This window comes from Homarus americanus, unplaced genomic scaffold, assembly GCF_018991925.1.
Source record: "Homarus americanus isolate GMGI-L3 unplaced genomic scaffold, GMGI_Hamer_2.0 scaffold57424, whole genome shotgun sequence".
NCBI classification, from domain to species: Eukaryota; Metazoa; Arthropoda; class Malacostraca; order Decapoda; family Nephropidae; genus Homarus; species Homarus americanus.
The window spans coordinates 748,624-750,949 of NW_024734788.1; the positions used below are offsets into that span (position 1 = coordinate 748,624).

A 2,326-nucleotide genomic window follows, 5' to 3' on the forward strand; every position below is an offset into this window, starting at 1 on the left:
CAGAATTAACATCAATCACACACATATCTTCATGCGAACATAAATACAAAGATAATTGCTCTCGACACCCACAAATGTGTACTTAATCTAATGCTTTAACCTTAATCTCCAAAACCAGGTTAATAAGGAACAATTGACTTTTTCTCACACTTTTAAATCTATCCCAATACCTTAATGTAAAAGTATATATTTTTTTAACCACCGAAAAAATAAAACGTGGCGTATATTTCCATGTTGGCCTCAGATCCTGACAGTCTGAAGAGTTAATAAAAGGGAAATAGTGAGTAGTGTGGCTGAAGGGAAGACATGGGTAGTGTGGCTGAAGGGAAGACATGGGTAGTGTGGCTGAAGGGAAGACATGGGTAGTGTGGCTGAAGGGAAGACATGGGTAGTGTGGCTGGAGGGAAGACATGGGTAGTATGGATGAAGGGAAGACATGAGTAGTGTGGATGAAGGGAAGATATGGGTAGTATGGCTGAAGGGAAGACATAGATAGTGTGGCTGGAGGGAAGACATGGGTAGTGTGGCTGGAGGGAAGACATGGGAAGTGTGGCTAAAAGAAGACATATGTAACTAGTATATATAGTGTCGGATAAGACATGGGTAATTTGGAAAATAGGTAGTCATAGATACAGGTAAATGGGATATAGGTAGCAAGAGACATACAGGAAGGAACTTGGTGTGTAACTCTACAAGTATAACCTTTCATTACAAACTGCCTCAGACACAACCTTACTGAGTTACTTTGGTTCTGTTAAAGCTCACATAACTGAGGTAATTTGGCCATATCTTCTCTCCTGGTAACACATAAAAAAGACTTGTGTGTATGAGCATATGATAACTGGCGTGATTATGTTGGAGTAGATAGAAAATATACATTATTCCGTAAATATTATGAGAATAATACGAAGCTGGCCATGTAAACAGAGACGTTATTAGTGTCAATATATCTGCAGGTGTTGTGAGTATGTGAGGCCACTCTGCAGGTGTTGTGAGTATATGAGGCCACTCTGCAGGTGTTGTGAGTATATGAGGCCACTCTGCAGGTGTTGGAGTATGTGAGGCCACTCTGCAGGTGTTGTGAGTATGTGAGGCCACTCTGCAGGTATTGTGAGTATATGAGGCCACTCTGCAGGTGTTGGAGTATGTGAGGCCACTCTGCAGGTGTTGTGAGTATGTGAGGCCACTATGGAGGTGATGTGAGTATGTGAGTCCACTATGGATGTGATATGAGTATGTGGGGCCACGATGGAGGTGATGTGAGTATGTGAGGCCACCATGGAGGTGATGTGAGTATGTGAGGCCACCATGGAGGTGATGTGAGTATGTGAGGCCACCATGGAGGTGATGTGAGTATGTGAGGCCACCATGGAGGTATATCATTAGATGTTTTATTTCATTCTGTAGGTGTTGTGAAGTTTGTAAAATACGATAAGAGATATAATGAAGAGAGGAAAATAGTGTGATGCAACAGGAAGAGAGAGGAAGGGGGGGGGTGGAACTAGAAACTGAGAGAAAGAAGTGTGAAGGAGAGAAGAAAGAGATGGAAAGAAACACCAAGAAAGAAACAGGTGACAATGAAAGCCAGGTTAAATAAAAGGAGGACAAATATACAGTTATTTCTCAGAGGACGAAAGAGAGGACTAGACCTGGATTTAAAACAAAAATAACATCAGAGGGAGGAAAAAAGGTTTGTTTGCCAAACCCTTTTTTTCCGAGAAGGTATTTGATTTTGATTACCGGAGTCACAAAGACCAGACGTTCTCAGAGTGGACGATCGTTACTGCACCGAGCAACACGACGTAGCGACAGCCAGATACACTGAATTTTAGTTAGCAAGAGAGAAAGAGAGAGGTGTGAGAGAGAGAGAGAGAGAGAGAGAGAGAGAGAGAGAGAGAGAGAGAGAGAGAGAGAGAGAGAGAGATTAACGAGTCCTGTGATATTCTCCTTTCAAGTTTTTTATTTGTGTGGAGAAATGTTTATAGTGTACTATATACATTGTAACAAAACAATCAGATAGTGTAAGTGACAACAGGTTTGGATTCTCTTATTTGAGGAACGAATACGTCAAATGATAACAAACAAGACATAATTTAAGTAGCATTTTTTAAATGAGTTGAAAAGGAAATTCTAACAGAAAAAATCGTGCAATACAAAATATGACAAGTATAAAAGTGGAGTTTCATCGGCAAAAGGTAAAATCAATTCGAATACAAGTGACGGAGAAGAGTCAAGGGACAGGCTTAGTTAGATACGTGGAAGTAACGCCGAGAGGGAATTGCTTGGACAGAGCGAGCAGACCGAGTGATGACATGGGCTTTGTGGC

The 2,326-nt window shown here is 41.3% G+C and overlaps 1 protein-coding gene across 1 annotated transcript; it reads right to left on the minus strand.

Annotated features, from left to right (window-relative positions):
• Window positions 1-941: 941 nt before the first annotated feature.
• LOC121870511 lies at window positions 942-1,370 on the minus strand. The gene has a single exon (XM_042372351.1). It carries the CDS (start codon window positions 1,368-1,370, stop codon window positions 942-944), a length of 429 nt encoding a protein of 142 aa, XP_042228285.1.
• Window positions 1,371-2,326: the final 956 nt, after the last annotated feature.

Coding starts and splice junctions, on each gene's coding strand:
- LOC121870511 (XM_042372351.1), bottom strand. CDS start 1,370: ATGGTGGCCTCACATACTCACATCACCTCCATGGTGGCCTCACATACT.